The 21,979-nt window shown below is 43.6% G+C and overlaps 1 protein-coding gene across 1 annotated transcript in view; it reads left to right on the top strand.

The window, feature by feature from the left end:
- ATXN10 (ataxin 10) overlaps positions 1–21,979 on the top strand; it is a 93,844-nt gene that overhangs the window by 50,085 nt on the left and 21,780 nt on the right. The window contains exon 10 of the mRNA XM_073567659.1: positions 11,042–11,105. Within this exon, the coding sequence (XP_073423760.1) occupies positions 11,042–11,105 (64 nt within the window). The remainder of the gene's footprint in view (positions 1–11,041; positions 11,106–21,979) is intronic.

Raw genomic sequence — 21,979 nt, 5'->3', positions numbered from 1 at the left:
CTGTTACAGCCAGAGCTGGAGTCACTGTTCAGATCTTACCTAATGTATTGTACTCCAGTTACACCCAGAGCTGCAGTCACTGTTCTGCTCTTACCTAATGTATTGTATATGTACAGGACTGTGCCTGTGTAATGAGCGATGCAGCAGTGATGCCTTTAACGGCTGTAATGTGCCTGTACAATAAGCAATGCAGCCGTGTTGCCGCGACGACTAAGCAACTGTCGCTGATAGGCCGCGACCATACTGCCCCGACCAATCAGAGAGGCGGGATTTCCATGACAGACAGACAATTATATAGTAGATATACATGCCGATTTAAACCTTATGGACATGGGGCTGACAACAGGGATAATTCAATCAGCCGACGCGCTTCGGCTCATCATGCACAACTGTTCTTACGACCCTTAACTCCTTCCAAGAAGGTATAGACTTTGCTTCTTGGAGGATCACCATAGTCATGGTTTTGGCTACAGTAGTGCTGATGTCGTAGTAGCAGCATAGTCAGGACTTAAGCAAAAACTAATCACCGTTAGAACAGTCAGGATGTAACAGGCCGGAACATGAGAAGTAGTCAGGGATGAAGCCGGGAGTAAGAGTCAGGTAAAGACAAACAAACCCCAGGCAACATCCAGCAACGAGGCCGAGGTCAGGATCAGGGTTTGACAGGAGTCAAAACAAGGAATGATAGCACAAGGAACTAGCATAGAGTATGCAACTCAATTAGCAGTCGGCATCATATCCTATGAAAGTCTGCCATGCCTCTTGTCATATTTGGGTGCCAGTTACCTTCATCATAGCTGCATCAAAAGATGGGGGCCACAGCAGCACCAAATCAGCATGGCTGCAGCAAAAGACAAGGACTGCAACAAAAATACCAAATTGGCAAGTCTGTAACAAAAATACCAAATTGGCATGGCTGCAGCAAAAAAAACAAAAAAAAAAAACAGGGACAGCAGCAACGGCACCTAATCGGCACAGCTGCAGCAAAATGACGGGGACTGCAGTGGTGGAAGCAAATCATGGCTACAGCAAAGGCCTGGGACCGCAGCAGCACCAAATCAGCACAGCTGCAGCAAAAGACCAGGACCGCAGCAACGGCACCAAATCATCATGGCTGCAGAAAGACGGGGGGGCCCCAGCAGCGGCACCAAATTATCATGGCTGCAGAAAAAGACGGGGGGGGCCACAGCAGTGTCACCAGATCGGCACAGCTGCAGAAAAAACTGGAATGCAGTGATCAATCTGTGAATAGCATTGTTCCCGCGCACGAACACTGCTTTATCAAAGCAACATTTCTGATGCGTATGTTATCAAAATGTTTCCTGTAAACTAAGAAAAACTGCCCTGTTTTTTTGCTTTTTAACTTTCAAGGGAGCTATTTCTTGAATTTTGGTGTATTATACTTCCTGCCCACAGGAGGCGTCGGTGCTCTGCCAGTCACAGAAGAAATATCTGTCTCTAGAAGTATGCGAGGTGTATCGGCCAACAAGATTACGAAGTGTTTGCCGTCACATCGAGCTCCTTCTCTCTGTGATTTCTGTCTCCGCACAGGGTTTTCGCTCTACCCAAAGTGTTTTACTGTTTCATACAAATTGCAGTAACCACATTCACTCCACGTTAAAAACTTTTAGAACTTTTCTTGCACCGTTGAAAAACAAATTGCAGGTCTTTGACACATGAGAATTTTCTCACCCACAAAAAGACGGTTAGGGGGTCTAAATTTGCATGGGATGGGAACGCTAAATGGATAGTTGTACCAATTCTTAAAATTCGTTACTTGTGGTGTTATCTGGCCACAGTCTATCTACAGCCAACTTAAACATTGATGACCTATCTGACTCCCCTACCTATCAACAGTTTGCAGTCCCCTCTGTGGCCAGATGTATAGAGCCAGAACAGCACAGATCTGTACCCGATGTTGTGGCTGTACAGCTAAGCTCCTACTAAAGTGAATGGGGAAAAATGGGCAGTGTGTGTCTGCTCCCCACCGATATGATGTTGATAACCTAGCTTAAGGTTGGATCATCCATATATTAGTTCTGAACAACCTCCTACCATAGACACTGGTCTACGTCCTACACTGCCAAATATGACCCTTTGAGTAAGCCTTACATTTTGCCGATAGCTCTCATATTGCGCGCATCACGCCACGTTCCCCACATGGTCAGGGCATCACGAGACGTCGGCATTGTTGATAGGTGCATCAGCTAAAGGAGCAGCTGTGATACCATTGCTTAAGCACCATGCAGGCAGACCAAGGAGAGCCGGTGCTGTCTCAGAAGCCATCACTATACACTACAGGTTTGGTGGGAGAACACAGCTGTTAATGTTTGTAATTTGAAGGAAATGGACTGTCCCAAGGCGATGATGTTGAAAACACCGAGGAAGCATCAAGACTGAAAAAAAAAAAGGTCTTCAGGGATATTATTAAAAATTTTTAGCAGTGTGGGAGTTATATAATAAACTAAATGGGGCTGAAAACCTCTTTTAAGACCCTTTCTAGATCAATATTGACTTCTTATAGTCCCTACTTTGATCTTCACCTGAGAGCACGTGAAGGTAATATACTTGGTCAAGAACATGAAGACTGATTGCAATCTGTTAAAATGTGAAATCTTTGGCAGACTCTTGGTGTACATAAATTGCCCACATTAATGGTAATTCCACCTATAATCCTTTTTCCATAAAATTTTCACATCTGTTATTTGGGTTGTCTTTGAATAAGACAATACTAGGCCTAGGGAAGAAGAGCGGCACTCCTTTTGTTTCTAGGTGCACGGCTAGGGTTCCAACCGGTTACATATAAAAAGTCCAAGAATGCGGCACTCTGTTTGATAAATATATTTGTTCACTTGCTTCACGTTGTAAGTACTTTAAACTTACCAAATATAGTGCCTTGTTCTTGGACTTTTTGAACTAGAGAACTCGCCAATAATTAAAAATAAATAAAAGGAACCGCAATGGGGTTCAAGTGCACTCCTACTAATCTGATATTTTGATGAACTTTGGTAGAATTTCTGAGCCAGATAAGAAGTATAGACACATTTTGATGAGTAGTTGCATGGGTGAAGCAGCTAGTCTCCTCCTGGCAGAAAATTCCTTCACTTTTACTATATGTCTGCTCTCCACATGTTGATTCACTTGCTGCCAAGCACGTAAAATGGAACTGGCAATAATTGAATGTTGCATTGATGAAATAGTATGTAGATTTGTCTTTAGGGCATTCTCCTAATTGAGAGGGATCATGTGGAAGCTCGTTCCTCTGTCGAAGCCCCGGGGTTCTCGGGAGGAGCACACACAAAATGTATAGTGCCAGAGCTTGCACACACCAGGAGCTATACATCATCCGCAGACAAAATATGTCTTGGCTAACCGTATAAATCATGATCGGTATTGAGAATGAATCTCTTACATATCATATAGATTTTAATCTTCGCAAGGAAGGAAGTTCTTCCTCAAAGAATCTTGCTTAGTGACTAGACCATACGTTTGCTTCTTTTTTAAACGATGGCTTTACGAAAGGTTGGGTGGATACTTGGTCACGTGTGGCCCAAAGTGCCACAACATTTCATTACATTTAAGCAAAAAATGAAATTTTATTTTAATTTCTGTGGTGGTCTGATGTTCTCAACGGTGACCAAACCAGGTCATTTTTCTTAGTTACTCACTGTAGTGCCAAAAGCTATTAAAGAGGTTTTCTAATTTCAAGACAATGGGTCCCAAACCTCTCTCTCACAGTGTCCAACACTGGCTTTGCACAGCTGCTCTGTTCTGTGTTTTGCTGACCGCTGTAGCCAAGCCCTGAGCTCGGTGGCTTGTGCTGCCTACACCAACAGAGCTGCTGAGCTTAGTCGCCAGTTAAAACGGAGATGAGTGGTGTCTCACCTTTGCACCCAAAACACTGAAACCCAAGCCGCGTCGGGGAGCAGATACTAAACTTGAGGAGCATGAATACCTAATGTTTTGTTATTTTAGAGATTTTAAAGCGTTTTGGATCCACTTGCCTGAGCCAGGAAAAACCATTTAAAGTTGAGTGGCCTCAATAAAGCTTTCTTCTTACTTGTCTTACCCCAGCTCTTTCCCAATTTGCAGGATTTTCTGCATGTTTCAGAGGGGAGAGTCTCCTGCTGCAGCTAGTTGCCTAACAGCCAAATGCAAGATTATGCAGATGGGGGATTGGACGGATCTCCTGGGATATTTCTATGATTTTATGACTTTATTGTAGTATGAGACCAAATTGGATAAAAGGAGATGGGAAAGCTGATGATTTACAGTATTTGGTTACAGCAACATTATGTAAAAATGTCATTGGTGATGGCACAATGCCGATTATCTATTGAGGTAGAGCGTAAATGCGCCCATTCTTATTTGAATGACATCCCTGAGGCAAGGATATGTTAGCAGTAGGCCTGTTCTAGGTCTCCCACATATACAGTTGTCCTCTACTTTCGGGATTTGTGTAGTGAAGCCACCAGTAGGAAACGCCAAACTTTGTTGCGCATGCGTGGGAATGGCGCATGCATTCCTAAGGCCAGATCTGGCGTGTTTAGGGAGCAAATACCCAGACTCTTCAGCCACGATGCTCCACCTCCATGGCTACATATAATACGTATGACGATCAAGGGTCACAAAGGAAAGGAGAAAGGCAAAAGATGAAGAAACAGGAGCTGATCTTGAAAATGACATCAGTCAGCAATGTAATCTGCCGAGGATACAGTCCGTGTCGAGCATTGGCACTGGGGATGTATGTGCTTGTTTAACGTATCCCGGGGCCTAATGGATCCATGCCCTTTCTGTAAATCTCCATCCAAGCAGCCAAGTCATGATATCGCATCTGGACTAGGATTTAACCCTTGCCATTTGGATACCTTATATCTCTGGCCAATGCATTTCCTATTGGGATATTGAGAAGGAAGTTTTTTTGTTTTTTTTTCTCAGATACAGAGGTAATAATTAGTAGCCAAATTTTATGATTACTGTATCTGGTGGCCTTGACATCACAGACGGGGGGGGAAAAAAGAAGAATGAGACTCCTTTCAATGTGTTTGCACTAAAGGTGATTGACAGCACAGCGCCTGATCACCCGCTACCTTTTGGAAAGCAAGTCTGTACAACGACAATGTGCTTTTTTGGCTGAGGAAATGAATGTGCTTAATGCAGCTAACGTAATCTCCTAAGCTGCAGGCGTAATAAAGATAATATTTGTTCTTCATTATCAATCGCATACTTTCCTTGGTAGCGCCCATCTGTCAGAATTTCAAAATGGCCACGGTATTGAGCCAAGTATAGTATACAGTTAGGTCCATATATATTTGGACAGAGACAACATTTTTCTAATTTTGGTTCTAGACATTACCACAATGAATTTTAAACAAAACAATTCAGATGCAGTTGAAGTTCAGACTTTCAGCTTTCATTTGAGGGTATCCACATTAAAATTGGATGAAGGGTTTAGGAGTTTCAGCTCCTTAACATGTGCCACCCTGTTTATAAAGGGACCAAAAGTAATTGGACAATTGACTCCAAGGCTTTTTCATGGACAGGTGTGCAAAAAATAGAGAGAGGGAGCGCACTAAGGCGCTAAATGAGGGACACCAGCGTGTTTAACAAAGGTAATCCACTCACTTGGTGTGGTTGTCTAGGGTCACAACCACCTGGAGAAGTTTTGGCCACTGCAGATCCCGGAATGCAGATACATACAGTGAATGAAGAGAGAAGCCGGGGTATATCCGCGCTAGACCACAAGGAACCAACCGAAGATGCAAGCAAACCTTTATTCACACTCAAGCCAACGAGTTTCATGGCCACCTGGCCACTTCATCAGGGCAACAATGTTAGTCAGTTCACAAGAAATCATTATATACATTACGCAGGGAACGCCCACATTAAACTAAAAACCCTAAAAATTATCATCCCGATGAAAAAATTATTTTAAAACTATGAATAAACACATTTTATGTAATATGAAATGCTTAAACCAATATTTACCATATATAAAAAAAATATAAAATTGTGTAAATCGATGTGCAATTCAACAATAATGATAGCAGCATAGAACCCATGCTTCAGCGGCTAAACGATAGGATTAGGAACATGATTTCCAATTCTAGCTGCTTTCAGCTTCTGCAGTCATCATCTAAGATTACTTTATTTTGGCTTGAGTGTGAATAAAGGTTTGCTTGCATCTTCGGTTGGTTCCTTGTGGTCTAGCGCGGATATACCCCGGCTTTTCTCTTCATTCACTGTATGGACAGGTGTGGGCAATCCCTTCGTTAGGTCATTCTCAAGCAGATAAAAGGCCTGGAGTTGATTTGAGGTGTGGTGCTTGCATTTGGAAGGTTTTGCTGTGAAGGAAACATGCGGTCAAAGGAGCTCTCCATGCAGGTGAAACAAGCCATCCGTAAGCTGCAAAAACAGAAAAAACCCATCCAAGAAATTGCTACAACATTAGGAGTGGCAAAATCGACAGTTTGGTACATCCTGAGAAAGAAAGCAAGCACTGGTGAACTCATCAATGCAAAAAGACCCGGGCGCCCACGGAAGACAACAGTGGTGGATGATCGCAGAATAGTCTCCATGGTGAAGAGAAACCCCTTCACAACAGCCAACCAAGTGACCAACACTCTCCAGGAGGCAGGCGTATCAATATCCAAATCTACCATAAAGAGAAGACTGCATGAAAGTAAATACAGAGGGTTCACTGCACGGTGCAAGCCACTCATAAGCATCAGGAATAAAAAGGTTAGACTGGACTTTGCTAAAAAAATATCTAAAAAAGCCAGCACAGTTCTGGAAGAACATTCTTTGGACAGATGAAACCAAGATCAACCTCTACCAGAATGATGGAAAGAGAAAAGTATGGTGAAGGCGTGGTACAGCTCATGATCCAAAGCATACCACATCATCTGTAAAACACGGCGGAGGCAGTGTGATGGCTTGGGCATGCATGGCTGCCAGTGGCACTGGGTCACTAGTGTTTATTGATGATGTGACACAGGACAGAAGCAGCCGAATGAATTCTGAGGTATTCGGAGCCGTACTGTGCGCTCAGATCCAGCCAAGTGCAGCCAAACTGATTGGTTGTTGTTTCATACTACAGATGGACAATGACCCAAAACATAAAGCCAAAGTAACCCAGGAGTTTATTAAAGCAAAGAAGTGGAATATTCTTGAATGGACAAGTCAGTCACCTGATCACAACCCAATTGAGCATGCATTTCACTTGTTAAAGACTAAACTTCGGACAGAAAGGCCCACAAACAAACAGCAACTGAAAACCACCGCAGTGAAGGCCTGGCAGAGCATCAAAAAGGAGGAAACACAGCGTCTGGTGATGTCCATGAGTTCAAGACTTCAGGCAGTCATTGGCAACAAAGGGTTTTCAACCAAGTACTGGAAATGAACATTTTATTTACAATTATTTAATCTGTCCAATTACTTTTGGTCCCTATAAAAACAGGGTGGCACATGTTAAGGAGCTGAAACTCCTAAACCCTTCATCCAATGTTAATGTGGATACCCTCAAATGAAAACTGAAAGTCTGAACTTCAACTGCATCTGAATTGTTTTGTTTAAAATTCATTGTGGTAATGTCTAGAACCAAAATTAGAAAAAGGTCTGTCCAAATATATATGGACCTAACTGTAGCAATGATGATGATATGACTCGACAGGACCCCCCTAAATTCCACCCAGACATCTTAGATTTGGGGGAGAACCAATACAGATGCTGGTATACAAACCCCAAGGGGGTGATCACCCACCTTTCCAATATTGGAAAATGTGTTAGAAAGCTATACCTTCTGGTGCTTATTGACATTTTGGGTGTCATTGGTTTAGTGTTGTTTCCTGCTGCTCATCCGGTTTCTTCTTTCCTATGTAAGGTGTGTCCGCTGATGGAGGATGCATCTCAGGTGGAGTCCAGTACTTTGACCTAGTATTCCCATATCAGGCATTTTTAGCATATGCGAAGTATTTATTGGATAGCTGATAATTCTTAGATCAGCGTGGATCCCACCAATTAGATCCTCATCGATCGCCAGAATAGGAGATTTGTGTGTCCTGTTCTCATCAGACCCAGGAGGTGATGAATAGTGTGGCTAGACATAAGTGTCTTGCAGCTTTAAGGCATTTGACTAATTTAGATTAATGTCGACAGAACCCAACCCCTAACCCCCCCCCCCACCCCCATAATCGACTCGTTCGGCCAACAGATGGTTGGGAGAGATGTCAATCGGGCATTGCCAATTTGACGTGTCTGCTTATCTCCGCGTGAATAATACAATCTACGGCTTTCTTATAGATCACTCCTGTATACGTAAGAGATGGTTGAGATGGCTGTCTGCTGAACGTTCGACCAAAGAATTGTTTGGCCAACAGCCTTCGAATTTTTATTGTCAGCCATAGTCTGTATCTGGCCATACCTATTAAATGAAAATGAGTTGGAGTTCAAACCATCGTTCATTCACGTCTTGACCCCGTACACACTGAAGCCTACTTCTTGCAGTGTTCCTCTTTAGAGGCAGCATTAATAGCGGACAACATTGTGAGAACGTTCTTCTAACAGATAAATAAGGTTAGAGCTGTTTGGTCGTCTTGTAGAACCATTGTCCGTTGAACGACCAAGTGACCCACCTGTACAAATCAATTAATGAAGAAAATCCAGCACTCCCAGACCAGGTTTTCATCAGTATAGAATGTTTGTCAATCGTCTGTCGAATTAACCCAACGATAGCTTTACTTCATCAGTCCAGTTGACCTTGAAACTGTTTCCATCAGTTACAATTAAAATTGGGCATTTCCATCAACTTGATGTGACTTCTGTGGGTGTCAGAGGTGAAGGGGAGAACCGGGGACATGGATCTCGCAATTGAGTGGGTTCCCAGGACTAACCATTATCACCTATTGGGTACATAAAAATGTATATAATTTAGTAAACCCCTAAATGACAAAAAAATTGTAAAAAATTTGCTTCTCGACCTCAAGGTGAACCAATATTTAGATTATGTCGCAGGGAGTGTTCCCTTTGCACAATTTTCAAACAGTCTTGAAAGCGAAATGGTCTAATTGTGCACAAGCCCCCAGCTAATTGCAAATATGTGTAGCACTTGAAGCGCCTCTAATAAGGGCCAGGATTGTTCGTAGCGGAGCGCAGGGTGGAGTTGACTTAATCATACAAAGCTCTCTCTTCAGCACTTCACATTTTTGGTAGGATGGCAATCTTTCATTCAGGTATTTGGACAACACTTGAAGTCACTTCCCGACTTTCTAAAGGTAAACGTTTGTCGTGGCCCAAGGTGATTGAAGAACCTCTGAAGTCCGTCACTATGGAAGGCAAGGAGGGCGCGAGGAACTACGGGTTCGTTGATGACATTGACAAAGTACTTCTAGCCCATTGTCAACCACATCCTTGCCCTTGACCAGCGGGATATAATGTATCACTTTAATTCTCTTCATTGTTCACAAAAAAAAAAGAGGAATGTCTTAACTGGGCAGCAGGGGACGGAGGGCACACCCTTAATGCAGGTTTATTTACAGGAGAGCTTAAATCAACTGTTATCTCATATCGCTAATGGACTACGTCGTTGAGTGGCGTTGAGGTTTACATTTGGTGTCTGCTTTTTCTGGAACTGAATTGTATTTTTATAAACTCTTAAAGGGAATGTCTGCCCTTGAGCCCTTTTATCATATTTGTTTTTTTTTTTTATACTCAATAGTTTGTGATGGGTACATTGGTTGGAGCTTCAAGCCTCCTGTTAAAGTAGAATCAACCCTTCTGAGCAGTCTACATGGGCACAGGGAATTTTTTGAGAAGTTCTTGGAGCAGAAAGTGAGAAGACATGTTCTACATCTCAGAACTGCTCAAATGCCTGCAGTTTCCAACAACTCATTCAGAACGCTCTATATGCATATCGCCTAGAAGGGGCGACCTATTAGTGCTCAACAAAACAGATTTCCGGGACCTTGTTCCAGTGGTCAAACAGAACCAGAGCATGGGTAACCTCCGACCTGCAGCATATCCGGCACCTCCTTTGGTTAGTAGACCCCTCTGTTTGTAATGATGTCAAGGCGTTTGCTAATCAGAAAAGTCACCGGTGATGCCATCGTAGTAGGATGATAGCCAAGGATCAGGATCCTGCAAGTCCTTTTTTTTTTTTTTTTTGCTCAACTGTGTGACCCTTCCTTAGGTTTGGTCATCAAAATCGAATCGGTTGGGGGTCTGCCGACCTCTAGCGATGGCTGCAGATAGAAATTTATTAAAGGGTTTGTCCACTACTTGGGTCAATTTCTATCTTTTGTTAGGTGTGTCTCCAGTTCAATCGAATAAGAGCTGAGCTGTAATTCTCTGCAAAGACCACTAAGCAGAGTGCGGACCCATTCTGCTTCACGTCGTGAATCATATACATCTGATGACGCTGATATCTACTAATTAGTTGGGGTGTCACACCTCCACAGAAGTGATACGGACAACCTATCCTGAGGATAGGTAGGCCATTAATATCAAAGTAGTAGACATCCCCTTCAAGTGATACGTTTCGGACTGTCTTCCACCACCACTAGAGGGAGCTTAAAAAGGTCACCCAACAGTCACAACTTAATTGCCGATCACTTGGACTCTCGCCACTAAGAACCCCACGTAGTATGAAAATTGGAGGCTTCTATGCCCCATATTTGAAGAAAGCTGTCCCAATAATTGTTTGAGATTAATGGGGTAGGCGAGTACAGCCATCTGCTAATTGCTTCGGTCCCAAAGACCATTCTCTATTCAGATGGGGTTACGGGAACCCAGCAATGGGACCAGAGGGGAATTTTTTGTGTGAGTATTGTTTTCTTTGTTTTTTTCTCCATGTTGTTTATTCATCCCCTTTAAAAAGTGAACCCCCACAGAATCACATGAGTTCCCGAAAAAAAAAAATTCTTAAAATTTCTATTGGAGTCCTGAACGGCCAATCGTTGCATGTATACCCCTTGGGAATCTGGGAATGGTGCCTGATTTTCCGGACTTGCTTCATGACACTTTTTTCTTTTTTGTTTTTTTCCAGATTCATCAGCTAGATGGGATCCCGCTCATCCTGGATAACTGTAGTATTGATGACAATAATCCATGTATCCTTCTCAAATAATGGGTCCATTCGGTAAACTTTCTCTGTAAGGAGAGCACCAAACAGTTTGGTGATTACTTGGCGTTCTCATTCCTATAGACTTTTTGGTCCGTGAAAAAGTTACGAACCAGAATTCATCGCTCAAGCAATCATCGCCCCGTGAAAAAAAAAAATAAAAAAAAAAAGGGGGTTTAGCTGTGCTACTTGGGCTTGGAAGATTTGAGATTGAAGAATTTGAGTTATCTGTGTAAAGGGTGAATTAAGCACTTTTTTGATTGGAAGCAGATTACAGGACCTTCAGGATCTGTAACGGGCTCTGCATTCATCCTCCATAAATATGGTCTCATTGAGGAGAGAAGTAAATGATATGTTCGGTTTTTGCAATGCAGGAGAAGAGCGATGCAATTATCTAGCTGTGTAATCCACGATTGATAGGATGCACTAGTACCAGCTTTTTCTGGGTGGAAGCAGATTACAGGACCTGCAGGATCTGTAACAGTCACTGCACTCATCCTCCATTAATTAGACTAAAAAGACCTATAAAACTTAAGAATTCGTTCACACTGGCTAACCCTCAACCATAAGCAACCACCGATCGGCTACATAGACATGTTTAAACATGCCAACTATACAGTAAAATCAGTAATAGACTATACTATGCAGATAGACTTGTTACCTAGGACGATGTGTTGCCGACGATGATGAGTAATCTATTTTTTAAGCAAGCCAAATGATCATTTCAGCCAACAAACAAGCTTCATTAATTATGGGGAAAAGCGTGTTCATACGAATGCTCGTGCTCGATAATCATGCACTCTAAGGGATCAGGGAGGCATTTTTGAGAAGGGAAATAGTGTTATTTACAGGACATAGCATGCAAGAGAAAGGTGTGAGGATAATTGTCAAGCTCTGGCATCCACTATTACTTTCTGTGTGGAAGCAGATTACACGACTTGCGGGATCTGTAATGGGCACCGCACTTGTCCTCCGTAAAGACTGTCTCATCGAGGAGAGAAGTAAATGATGGTACGTTCGGTTCTTGCAGTGCAGGATAAGAGCTATGGGATTATTAAGCTCTAATCTTCTACTGATCGGGTTCACAACTGCCAGCACTTTCTGGGTGGAAGCAGATTACAGGACCTGTAACGGGCACGGCATTCATCCTCCATTAAGACTAAGGGATTAGGTATAACTCAACGAAGAGAGAAGTAAGACATGTCAAGCTTGGCCCCTCTTTTTATTCACTTAGACCTACAATACCGAACACAGCCTGTAGACAACAATGGCGTTTGTTTCTCGATGAAAACTTATTTTTCTAAAATCCTACGTCATCTTCCGCGTCTCCAGGCTGTATTTACACAGAATCCGGGACTGGCTTGAGCATTACCTGCTTCTGGTTTGGCTGTTTATTTCCCGTGGTCAGTCATCAAGCTGTTTACATACCAGACGTGTACGGATATATAGTGGATACAAACTCTTGTCCTGATACAATTTCTGCTTCTTTCATTTCTGAGCAAATCCCAAAAATCTACTGTGAGGTAGCTTCTAAATACTTCTGCCTCTCTGGCAGCTGCCCGTATAATTATGGTTTAGGAAAACCTATGGCTAAAGCAAACCCAAATCCAGTTGCTCTGGTCTACAACAATGGCATTTTGTCTCCGCGCTATGCCAAGAAAGACAATATGAGGACCCGCTGTATTTATTTTATTTTTATTTATTTTTTTTCTAATCCTGTTACTTTTTTGGCACCGAGACTACAGACCCAAGCAGAAAAAAAATCTAGGATTGAGGGTGGAAAAGCAATGCTCGGAGACAGAGAATCTTATCTTTTTTAATTTTTTTTTTTTTTTGTCTTTTGATTTTTTTTTGTTTGTTTTTATTATACTTTTTAGCATTCCATCACACTATTATATAGATTTTTTTGGTTATTCTTTACAAAAGATTTTAATGGGTTAAAGCGCTTCTGTCCTCATTCCTGACTTCTATTCAGTTTTTCTTCTTTTCCTTATTTTGTTTTGTCTTTGTTTCTTTCTTTTTTTTTTTATTCTTATTTGTTTTTTCTTTGTTTTCTTCTTTTCTCAATTTTTTTAAAGTTGCTCCTTGTTTCATGCAATGACTAAAGTCGTTAGAGGAGACCTCCATGAGCTTCTGCAGGTGTTTCGCGCATTGGTTGGGACTGCTGAGTGGTTGTGGACTTTGTGGTGGGAACTGGAAGATGACGTAAACTTCTAACTGTTTGGATAATGCGTCTTTAATTCCTCTGTACAGTTACGAAGAACGTCCGGTGCCGGTGAGCTATTACATGTGATTCAACGTATATATCCGCATGTGCAATGCCCACACAGAGGTTATTCTGGCATTCCCGGTAGGTGGTCTGGTCACCACAGATGCATGCACTACAGCAATACGAATCACCACATCAGAGCTTTATGGAGGCTTAATGTATATCATTTCGGTCACCGCACTGTAAAAAAAAAAATGTAGGATACATTGTCCAACCGAGAATAAGATAACATCTGCAGGACGGGTCGTTAACTCCTGCCTGGCACAAACATTCGAGGGCCTCGTCCTACAAATCTGTGCACTCGGTACATTGCGTGGAACAGCTTTATGGGATTTTTTTTTTTTCTTTTGAAAGGTCGTTACCTCTGATTTATTAAGTACCCTTAAAGAGGACCTGTCACGTCCTTTTTAGCAACTAAAACTGTCCCCGGTGTGTTTACCGATACAGTGTGCATCACTGACACGTTGTTTTTCAAGTCAAAATGGCGACGTAATCCTCCCCAAAAATCACTTTGTATAGTTATATAGTACCTTCTCTTTCAGTCATAGGGGTGGAGCTTCATTTTAAGTTATGGGCTCGTCATATTGTCGACACCCACTCACTCTGATGTTCCGGGGTGCGCAGATGTCATGGGAATCTTCTCTAAAATCCAGCGTTTGCGCAATGTTGAGTAGCTCCCCACGCTTACGGAGTGATGAGTAGCTCCCCTTGTACATTTACAAAAGTCTTGCCAGTATTTTGGTCAGTTATATTCAGGCAGAGATCACAGCTGGCGGAAGAGCAGACTATTTGGTCAAGCATAGAAACCGGGTCAATAACAAATCGGAAAAATATGGCATGATGGTGTATTTCTCATGGGGATACCGCGACAGAGAGGGGCGTCTGGTTTTACGAACTCCTGCAGTGGTTAGAAGTACTTCACTATTTTGTTAAACAGTGCAGTTGAAGCTCCTGGAGCTCTCCTACCTGGATTGTCTCGGCTGTTTAGTGTTGGTCACTCCCCACTTCTATATATGCTCACCTCTGGCACTTACAAATTGCTAGTGTACTTTCCTACTGCCTGGTTTGCAGTTGGAGATTGTTGCTTGGCGTTTTGTTTGTGTGCACATCCTCATACTCTCCTATTTTGGTTTCTCCTTCCTTTAACTCCCCTGTGTTCCACTCTGTTGTTTGGTGAGTGTATTTTGTATGATATTTTCATTTATCCCTGTTTGTCTTCCCTTGTTTGTCTGGTTAGTATTATTATACACACCGGCTTCCCACCTCCCTGGGTGGGTGAGTGGATAGATCATGGTTGATATAGAAGCAAAGCAAGGCACATGAACCCGGCGTCGCCACCTTTAGGAGTAATTCGGGTGACAGGGATATACTAGGGTGCCCCTAGTTCTAGAGACCTGGTTAGCGCCCGCAGTCCCAAGGCAATGCGTGACCATTCTGGTACCAATGGGACATTTTGCCCACTTGCAGAGTTGTTTTTAATAAGGCACTTTTTCCAACACCAAATTCCCTGAACTCAGCATCGTTGTGCTTTTAAGAAGCTAGAGGTGCCAACAATCCCACCACGGTGCCATTCTTCTGGAGAACAGCTGCCAGTTTACAGATATAATGAAATGGTTAATCCATCATCAAAACCTCTTTGAGAAGACCATTCATGGTCTGTGCCAGAGAGGTGGTCTTCATTGATATTCTGACACCATTTCTAGTGTCACTCTTGAAGAAACTCATGTTTTTTGTTTAAAAAAAAAATCCGTAGCACCTGTTTTTTTTTATTTTTTCCAGTGGGGAACACATATCGAAGTCTCTCCAAATACCGTACAACGCATTGTTAAATCACAGTCCCTGTTTTGGCCTCGTAGATCTAAAACAAAAATAAAAAGTATCCCATGCCAATTATGCACGGCATCTGTGTGATGTGGGCGACCCTTCGCTCAAGTCTTTACGAGGCCACCAATTGACTTTCAAACAGAACCACAAACTGGGCTGGAAGTCCACAGCGTACGGTAATGGTTAGCTAGTCATTAAACATCATTTTCATCCGCAAATTGACTTTATTATAAGACTGAACGAACCAAATCTTCTGATTTCATGTCATGATAAATGTACAGTCAAACCCAAATCGACTTGTTTGGCGGTGCAAAAATTTTTTGAAATACAAAGGAACAAAAGTTTGTGGTTTTCTTCATTGTTGCTCTTGTTCCGATTTTACACTGGGAAAAGCCGATTATTTGGTTGTAGCCTGAAGATGATGCTTTCCTGGGCCACTATAGCTATACAGGACTATTGAGTGTAGCTGACCACTGAATAGTGGTATCATGATCCAACTAGTATTTTTGGAAATCTGAGGAGCAGTTCATCTCAAGGGCATATGCACCATGACAAAACATAGCTGATTTGATGCCTCTGAAGGAAGCCAACATCATGTTGGCTGCATAATTTTTCCCTTTTCCCACTTACGAGCCACTTCCATTTTGCCCAGTACAAGTTGACTGCTAACTTACGGATCAGATTACCGCTGCCCATTGAAGTCTATGGAGGTTGGAGGAGGACTGAGCGAGAGGAAGAGACACGGATACACAGATGCCGATTTTTATTTTCTTGTAAAGCTGAATTTACAGCCACGCAGCTCAGTACTTCATGAATGGTGCAAGCTGCAGTACGGTACCTTGTCAAGTTGTTTGATCGAAAAAAAAACCTTGAAAAACAGAGCATAACCATTTCACATCATTGCATAAGTTTCAGGAGTGGCTTTGAAACGAATACCCTTTTTTGAAATCTATATTTGAAGTATCTTTCCAACACAAGTTGTGTATGAACATTGTAACTCCAATACCGGCATCCCTGTGTGGTCTTTCCTTTCTCCCGGCAGGGACGCTGACATACTCGCCATCCTGGCCACGCGGCATTGTCCCGGTTCCCTGCTGTAGCTCCCTGTTCCGCTAGGCTTTTGCACTTCTTGCAGATCTCCTAGCGGCGCGCCTCCCAATTATTAAAGGAGCAGTGTCCGAAGTTAGGAAATTACCACAACCAATAGCTGGGAAGCTTTGGGTATGTAGGGCACCCATACGGAGGTGCCTGAGCAACGCTTCCCACCTTTAGTGTTGTGCAACTAGTCAACTGCCATATCCTCTGTGTTGTCTTAATTGGTACTTGTTTGTGTGACCCATTTTGTTTATTCCTGATACTGTTTTCTATTCCTGAACCCGTGTTTGTCCCTGAAGCTGCTCTGGCGGTGTATCTGAACCAGAAGCCAGTTCTTTCTTCCTGGCTAGTATCCCAGTATCCATGTCTGCGATCCTGACTCTTGGGGTCAGCAGCTGCAGTACCGGGAACTGCTCAGGAGTGGTATCTGGCAGCTACCTGCAGCACAAGTCTAACTCCACCATCAGGAGGTCTACCGAAGACCAGGTAGCCACTTAGCCTCACCCCTCCTGGGTAAGCCTGTCTCGTGACACAGTGGGTCCACCATTCATGCATGTGACAGTTTGCTCAGGCCATTGACCCCACTGATCCCAGTGCCCCCTCACACTCAGCGTTGTACCAACACATATCCCGCAAGCAACATCAGCAGGAAAAAATTCTATCTGCGGACCGTGTATACCTGTTTGGATGCCCTGACGTCGGTATCTTCATCCAGTTCAGCCCAAGTTGTGGCAACTGTGGCCGTGACTACTTAGCCTGCATCTTATGCTCTTGGAGCTATTTCTAATCTGTCTGACCTGCCACTATACTACGGGGATACTAAATAGTGCTGTGGGTTCCTAAGTCAGTTCGCTGCACTGTGAACTACTGGCCAGTCAGTTTTCATCTAATCGGGGTAAAGTGGGATTCCTAATGTCCCTAGCAGGAAAGACCCTAGCATGACTCAACCTCTTGAGGGAGAGAGGGGACCCTGTGGCCTCAGATCTGTAGGCCTTCATGGTGGCCTTCCATAATCTATCTGTAAGCCAGTATGCCATCCAGTTCCACACCCTGTCTTCCGAACTTGGTTGAATTGATGAAGCATTGGTCACCTTCTAGAAGGGTTTATCCAGAAGGATGAAAGACCAATTGGCTGGTCTGGACATCCCTTCTAATCTAGATGACCTGATTTCCCTGGCAATCGGGTTGACCTTAGGTTCCTGGGACGGACCATACAGGTGACTCGTGAGAGACCATTACGTCTGGCTCTGTCCTTCCAGAGACCACATGTTCCCCAGTCTTCTGAAACAGCTGTCTTTTCTGAACCCATTCAGGTTGTTCGTGTTAGGCTCTTTGGCAGCCAGAACGCCATTGTGCCAAGGGGTTGTGCTACTGCTGTAGTAGTGTGAAGCATTATTTTTTTCTGTCCTGAGAGGTCTGAAAAACTCCAAAGCCTAGGGCCTGTAGGAGAAGCTACCCTAGGTGAGAGCAGTACCTCTTGACTTTGATTGTGTCCTTATCATGGGGAGGTACCCGGTTTGTTGTTACGGCCTACCTTGACTTCGGTTCAACGAGAAATTTCTTGCAGCAATCCATTGTGAATTGGTATCATATTCCTGTCTGACACCTCCTGAGCCGTTTAATCGTGTCCTCCGTCGATTGAAAGGCCGTAACAGAAGTCATTTAAGTTGTTACCGAACAGGTGGAACTCCGGATAGTAATTCTGCATACCAAGAAGATCACCTTATATGTGCTGTCTGGTCTGTTATATACACTTCTCTTGGGTCTAACATGGCTACAAGCTCATAAGCCCATTCTAGACTGGAGATTCGGTGAGGTGCTTTGTTGGGGACAGTTGAGTTACGAGATGTGATTGGTCCCTGTACGTTCCAGTTGTGTCACTATCTTCTCAGCCAGGTCTGCCATTCACTGACTGGTCATGCGCTGACGTCTGCAATAGGAACTGAGTGGAGACATTCCCTTCCTACCAACCAGGCATTTCTGCTGTACACCTGCTCCCAGATCCTCATCACCTCAAGGACGTATCTTTGTGGACACTGGTTTGAAGATAGACCCCGAGAGGGTACCTTCAATTCTCAAGTGGCATTCAAGGCGGATGCGCTTTTCGAGATCTTTCCTATCCATTGACCAGGAGGAAGAACCTCAGCTTGTCTTCGATTCTTCCAACATGGTGGCTAGTGATGCCTGTCAAGGAAAGACTTTCAAGGACCACTGATACTACGCCTACTTCAGTCTCTTCTGAGGATGTCTTGTTGGTGAGAAGCATCCTGGCCTGGAAGAAGGTGAGAGGTAAAACAATTTTCCCAGTGGACTGGAACAAACGTGGCTGCGAAGAGACCTCATGGGAGTCTTGGGAGAATAGTCTTCTTCAGAGATTCCTTGCTTGAAGAAGGGTCGTAATGTGGGGTGGTGTAAAGTCAACGCCGGTGTCCCTGCCTGGTCAGTTTTCATCTTCCTGGTAGGGACGCAGTCATACTTCCCCGGCGTCCCTCATTCCCTACTGTAGCTTCCTGTTCCTTTTGGGCCTGCACACGTTGAACAGGACTCCCGTCGGAGTGCCTAGTGGGCACACACCCCGTTTCTTAAAAATGTGCAACTACTCAGTTGCTAGGTCCCCTGAATTGGTACTCGTTCCGGGACCTATGCATTCTATTCCTTATCTTGTTCTTGAAGCCTAAGAGGTTTGTCCCTGAAACCGCTCCTGCAGTACCTAGACCAGAAGCCAGTTCTGTCATCCTGGCGGGTATTCCAGTATCCAAGTCATGTCCTGCCAGTGACTTTAAGCTCTGCGATCCTGACCCCTTAGGGTCAGCAGCTGCAGTACCAGGGACTGCCCCGGATTGGCACCTGATGGTTACTTGCAGTGCAAGCCTAAAGGTACTGTCACACTTAGCGATGCACCACCAATCCCGACCAGCGATATGACGCGGTCAGGATCGCTGGTGCATCGCTAAGTTAGTCGCTAGTGAGCTGCCACACAGGCAGATCTCACCAGCGACATCGTAGCGGTCGGGGGTCGCTACGTACCTGTCACACTAGGCGATCCTGATGTGCTCCCGCCCGGCTCCACGCTCGTCTCTCCACATGAAGCGCCGCAGGAAGCTGACGACGAGAAACAGTCCTGGACGTTCTTGCGCGATCAGCAATAACCAGCGGGGGAGCGGGTCGTAGGTAAGTATCACACACAGCGATATCGCTAGCAATATCGCTATAACGTCACAAGTTATAGCGATATTGCTAAGTGTGTCAGTACCTTAACTCCACCATCAGAAGCTCTAGCGAAGACCAGATAGCCGCTTAGCCATGCCCCTCCTGAGTTAGCCTGATTCGTGGCACAGTTGGTCCACAATCCACATGTGTGAAAAACATGATAAATATCACAATTTCTGGTCATTATATTTCACTTGCATTCTGCATTTTTCAGTAGTTTTTTCATCTGCAGGCTGTCTAATTTTTTCTTGTCTCTGAGCTAGTGTGTAGAGACATGCTGCTCTTTTGCCTACTATTAAAAATACAGAGACGGAGGGATTTTGGCTTTTCTTGTTACTACTGCTTATGAGCTTGTGCTTATCCGCAAGGAGAACGTTATACAGCTCTACTGTGCTTTGTGGCTGTAAATCCAGCTCTGGCTTAAACTAAATAGCTCACTAACTTCAACTCAATCTGCCTGTTTCTGTCTTTGCTTTTTTATCCTTCTACTCCTCTCTCTTCCTCTCCATAGACTATAATAGCTGTTACCTGACACCTCACTATGCCGGCAGTCTGTCATTAACCAACAAGGAATTTAGCTGTTTTTCCAAGTCTTATCCTGTTTTTAGTGGGGAAGGAGGCATGCTCCTTCATCACTCACGTGAACACAGAACCCACCACTATGAATTTCATGAATTTGGTTATTTCGACCACGCCACTCTACAAAATCTATATTTGAATGCAGTTTTGTGTTGAATTTTTGGATTTTGAAGAGTATTTTGATCTTTTTTTTCTTGTTTGGTTTATGTTGAGAGTGAAATTTTTGTTTTTTACATTTTGATTTTTTTTTTTTTTTGCGGTTCATTTACTGCTATTCATTAATATTGCTGAGATTCTCTCTGTGGAATAGACAGCTGGGGGTCTTCACTGTGTCTCTTTTGTGTCCATGAGAGATTGTCCCCTTGAATTGTTGATAGGTATTAGTTACGGAGCCTTTTGTTAAAAAAAAAAAAAACTTTCATCCTTTTTCGAGCTTTTATTTCATGAGAAACAGATAAGAGCCGGGCAGGCAGCACAAAAAAAAGCTTTCACTTCTTTGTCATGTGGAGAGCTGTACTTGAATACGGCCCAGTGTATAATATCGAAGCTAAACTCGTTGTAATCCACTTGTTATGGGACTTCAGTAACTCGAAATCTCCTGGCAGTGAGAACTCTGTACAAGCCATTTGTTCTCCGCTAGGAAATTCGCTCACGGAGAGTCACAAGTTATAAAGGGTGAGTGGCCGGCTGTGTCCTCTCAATCACAATTCATTGACCAAAGCCGCGCTAAGTGTGCCACTAGCCGAGAAAACCCCTTGACTGGCAACAATGACTTATAAATGTGTGTTCAGATACAAGAAGTTGGATGGTGTCGGAGAAGAAAAAGCTATTTATCCTCCATGATCTGTTTTCTCATAGCCTGTGACTCATTCATTCTCCATTATCACTTACCAAGTGGATTCGTTGATCTGTCAAGCACTTCCCCCTCGGCGTATAACGGGCAGACAGTGTTAATTTGTGTCGAGTTTTCAGGAGACCAAAAAAAAACGAGTGATGCAAAAATACTTGCTGAAAAAAATTGATTACATTTGGTGTCATGCTCCATCCCTACTCACGATATTGTTCCTTTTTGCGGCTTTTACTAGCATACGGTATGACTTGTATTAAAGGCTTCTAATGGGATCCATCACTTTTACCTTTCAAAAAAAAAAAAGCAAACAAAACTCTGGAATCACTAAAGGAAACCACAACATTAGGAATACAGCGTAATACAGGGATGTCCTGGTGGCTTTGGATGGCTAGATTTTCTCTTGGGCTTAATGATCTTGGACAAGAAACCGTCTTCCTATTGATTTTCTGAAAATATTTTTTTTGTTGAACCATAAACCACCTTTGTATATTGAAATCAGGTAAGTGATCTGCTGATCGTCGTGATACTGGCATGATAAACTCTCGACTGGCTAGAGTTTTTCTGCACAGTGGCCACTACAGGCGAAATGTGGTATTACAATATTTTTGAATGATTTATACAGCACATCATTAGACCAAAACCTCCAGAACAATGGACGTTGCTTACTTTGCTTCTCAGCTCGGTATCCTAGCGGTGGATCTGAGCAGTGGACTCCTTCTTTATACCCAGCCAACATGAGGCATATGGATAGAAGTTGATCTGAAACGGCCTTTTAAAGGGAATCTGTCAACAGAAGTTGCAGGCCTTTGTAAATGGCCTGGCTCCGTTCTGATGGGCGGTGTTTCTTTTTTCTCCACCCCATCCGTGGCCCCCGTCCGCGCTCTTCTCCATCGATCGCGCGTGCGAAAAGCAATCTTGCTTCACGCACGTGCAGTATGCTTTGCCCAACTGCGGGCAAAGCCGAAAATCATTACTGCGCATGCGCCGGTACACTATGTCCCGGAAGTATTTTACTGTGTTCCGGGACAGAGTGTAC

The sequence above is a fragment of the Dendrobates tinctorius genome, unplaced genomic scaffold, assembly GCF_039654945.1.
Source record: "Dendrobates tinctorius isolate UK_male_01 unplaced genomic scaffold, ASM3965494v1 ptg000020l, whole genome shotgun sequence".
Taxonomy (NCBI): domain Eukaryota; kingdom Metazoa; phylum Chordata; class Amphibia; order Anura; family Dendrobatidae; genus Dendrobates; species Dendrobates tinctorius.
Note: the sequence above shows the minus strand (reverse complement) of the source record. Positions and strands in the feature narration are given on the sequence as shown.